Source organism: Rhinoraja longicauda, chromosome 25, assembly GCF_053455715.1.
Source record: "Rhinoraja longicauda isolate Sanriku21f chromosome 25, sRhiLon1.1, whole genome shotgun sequence".
Taxonomy (NCBI): domain Eukaryota; kingdom Metazoa; phylum Chordata; class Chondrichthyes; order Rajiformes; family Arhynchobatidae; genus Rhinoraja; species Rhinoraja longicauda.
In genome coordinates, this window is record NC_135977.1 from 11,550,345 (window position 1) to 11,554,103 (window position 3,759).

The 3,759-nt window shown below is 44.1% G+C and overlaps 1 protein-coding gene across 1 annotated transcript; it reads left to right on the forward strand.

Annotated features, from left to right (window-relative positions):
- LOC144605655 (immunoglobulin lambda-1 light chain-like) lies at positions 1-3,759 on the forward strand. The gene is made up of 3 exons (XM_078421123.1): positions 1-145; positions 241-573; positions 3,227-3,759. The coding sequence occupies exons 1-3, from the start codon at positions 97-99 to the stop codon at positions 3,547-3,549; spliced, it is 705 nt and encodes a 234-aa protein (XP_078277249.1). The 5' UTR covers positions 1-96; the 3' UTR covers positions 3,550-3,759.

Below are 3,759 nucleotides of genomic sequence, written 5' to 3' on the forward strand. Positions count from 1 at the left end.
GACGTTTCTGAGTTCTTAAGGTGCGGGTTCCAAGGAGCCTAGAATCAGATTTCTGTCAGAGAACCTTTCGCTTGGGAACCTCCACTCTCCTTCGCCATGGCTGAATGGGTTCGGGCACTGACCGCACTGCTGTTATTTCTTCACAGTGAGTAAAACACGTAATTCTTAATTCTGCTGCATATTCTTACGTTGCATGAATGTTTCGAAGAGTTCTGAGCATTCTTCTGATATTTCCGACAGCCACAAGCGCGGAGATTCCAGTTACTCAGGACCAGTCTATCTCAACATCTCCGGGGCAAACCGTCAAGATCACCTGTACCTTGACAGAAGGCAGCTTATCCTATCCGAGCTGGTACTGGCAGAAACCCGACAGCGTTCCCGTCTTAGTGTGGTATGGAAGCACCAGAGCTTCCGGAATACCTGATCGATTTACCGGCACCACCGACTCATCGAGAAACCAAATGCATTTAACCATCACCAACGTTCGATCGGCGGATGCCGCTGATTATCACTGCTTAATGTGGACCGGTAGTAGATATATCTTCGGGAAAGGAACCAAACTGAATCTGGGCAGTAAGTATTAACCGTATGCAACCCGTCCTATGTCAATTACCATCTTTTGATTCTTGTTTTTATCTTTCAATCTCCCTTGAATCCACGCCCATCTTTTTTTCCACCCAGTTTACAAAGCGCTCATCAATTTATCGCTGAATCTTTTCATTTTTCAGGAAGGAAAGGCAGATCTCATCCTACTCGCTAAAATATTTAGTTAAAGTGAAAAAAAAACAAACAATGAACTATATTTCGACAGAACAGGCGGCTGAGTGGCACAGTTGCTGCTTTACAGCGCCAGGGACCCGGGTCCGATCTTATCTACGGGTGCTGTCTCTGCAGATTTTTGTAAGCTCTCTCTGCGACCTCGTAGGGTTTCCCCGGGTGCTCCGGTTTCCTCCCACGTTCCAAAGACGTGCAGGTTTGCAAGGTAACGGGCTTCTCTCATTTGTCCCAAGTGTGTAGAGAGTGGATGAGAAAGTTGGACAACATATGACTGGTGTGAACGGGTGATCGATTGCCGCCATGCAATCGGTGGGCTGAAGGGCCCGATTCCACGCTGTGTCTGCCAACTAAACTAGTGATTGGTGCAATGCAATTTTAAAATCTCCAAACACATAGAATTCACAGGATAATAATGGTTGTTGAAGTTTCGAAGAACCCATTTATTAAGAGGCAACCACAAATGCGAGAATTTATCTTTCAAGTCAGACAGAGGAATCCAAGGCTAGGGCCCGATGAGAGATTCGGCATGCAGACGAGTTGAGACAGGAGTAGAGTCAGAACGTCATGAAACTGGAAATAATAAATGTCTATTTTCCCCTCTGTACCATTGCCTAATTTCATCTCTCCACAGATAGACACAAAATCCTGGAGTATCTCAGCGGGTCGGGCAGCATCTCTGGACAAAAAAAGGTTAGGTGACGTTTCGAGTCGTCGCCGTCACCCATCCTTTTTCTCCAGAGATGCCGGTTGACCCGCTGAGTTACTTCAGCATTCTGTGTCCATCTTTGGTATAACCCTTTCAGTTTAGTTTATTGTTACGTGTACCGAGGTACAATGAAAAAGCTTTTGTTGCGTGCTATCCAGTCACCGGAAAGACAATACATGGTTTCAATCGTGCCATTTACAGCGTATAAGGGAATAACGTTTAGTGCAAGGTAAAGCCAGCAAAGTCCGATCAAGGATAGTCCGAGGGTCACCAAAATAGGTAGATAGTAGTTCAGCACTGCTCTCTGGTTGTGGTAGGATGATTCAATTGCATGATAATGCGCTGTGCAGTTAAATTTGTAGTTCTGAAGTTCACGCTCTAATGGTGTCGGAAACATTACAGCGAACCTGGGCGCAGAGATATCTCACAGACAGCAAAAATGAAGGGGGGAGGGGTGGCGTACTTTAGTCGATTTTGGATAATAGATCAATATTAGCTTCGCCATTTTTGGCTTCATGCTAAGAATTGCAGTGATTTTCGAGTCAATTCAAAGCATAAAGAATTTGTTTACAATGACGGGCGTTTATTGTTTCGTTAGAAAATACAGATATTTGGTTTCGTGACTCTCTGACCCAGGAATTGTTTCCGAAAGACAGAATGTAGGACTGAAAAAAATGGTGCATAAACGTATGTGTATGTTCGTGGTGAAATCTTTACTCTGTACATTAGAGCTCTACGTGAGCGTGGCTGAAATGGCCAGCGGAGTTGAGAAATTGTGGCGGTGATTTGTCCAGAAACCTCGAAAATCAAACTTTATTTTGCCACTTCCATCAAAATCAGCGTAGAAATCCAAAGAGAAAGAAACAAATGCAACTGATGGTGAAATGAATACTAAGTATCGCAGCTTAGTTGCAGGCAGAACAGTTGAAAATATTCTTCAATATTGGATCTGTTCCATGTAAATGCACTTATCCCCGGATGTCAGATTGAGTGTCTTGAAACCGTCCAATACATTACACGGTATTTATTCACAAAATGCTGGAGTAACTCAGCAGGTCAGGCAGCATCTCAGGAGAGAAGGCATGGGTGACGAAATACCTTCGATTTGTACCAGCATCTGCAGTTATTTTCTAATACATTACACGGTGGCACTTTTCACTTTGATTCGTTCTTTTACCTTTTCCATCTATTCCGAACTTTCTTTTCTGGTCTAAATACCGAAATGTTCCTAATTGCATTCTAAATCCCACTGAACAAGGAAAGTGAAGCAGACATAAAAGTGTCTTTGAGGGGAGTCGTTAGTTCCAAATATAAAATTTTGATTAGTTTGAAGTGTTTTCTTATGTAAAACATCTATAATTCATGCATTTTACGAAGAGGCTATTTCCGAAACTGTGGTCCGGTATTATTTCCAGAGTTCCACGCTGTAATAGTGCAAATTACATTGAGGACATTTTCTGTCGAAAGGAACTGCAGATGCCGGTTTTTATCCCCCCAAAGAGCAGCACAGAATGCTGGGGTAACTCAGCGGGTTAGGCAGCATCTCTCGAGAAAAAGGATGGGTCGGGACCGGGTTTAAAGAAGGATCCCGACCCGAAACGACGCCCAACCTTCACGAAATTCTGTCAGACAAACATTGACAACTGTTTGTACATTTTTCCATTTGTAGGTTCACCGAAGAAAGAGAAAGAGACGTTGATGTTAATCCCTAATTCACATTCCTGCACTTGTTTCTGTTCTCAGGTCCGCAACCCCCGGCGGTGACTGTCCTCCCACCTTCGGAGGACGAAATCTCGGGAAAGAACACCGCCACCCTGGTGTGTTTGGTGAACGGGTTTAACCCGGGCGCAGTGGACATTGAGTGGACCGTGGACGGCAGTGCGAGAAGTGACGGCGTGGAGACCAGCCGGATCCAACAGGAGACGGACAACACGTTCAGTGCGAGCAGTTACCTGACTCTGCCAGCCACAGTCTGGAACTCACATGGGCTTTACTCCTGTGTGGTTAAACACGAAACTCAGGCAATCCCGCTGAAGACAAACATCGCGCGATCCAGCTGCATGTAATCCAAGCAGTTTGTGTATTCTGTTTTGCTTCCTAAAATATCTGTGAACTCGTTAGACAATTAAAAAAAAATGTTTTGTCTAATACAGTTTCAATTAGAAAAGTTGTACGTTAAGTTGTCTGGTACACGGCTGGCCGATTCTCATAGTGGATTCATTCAGAAATTAAATCCATCAATGTATCTCTCGCTAAGTAATAAAATCTTTATTATC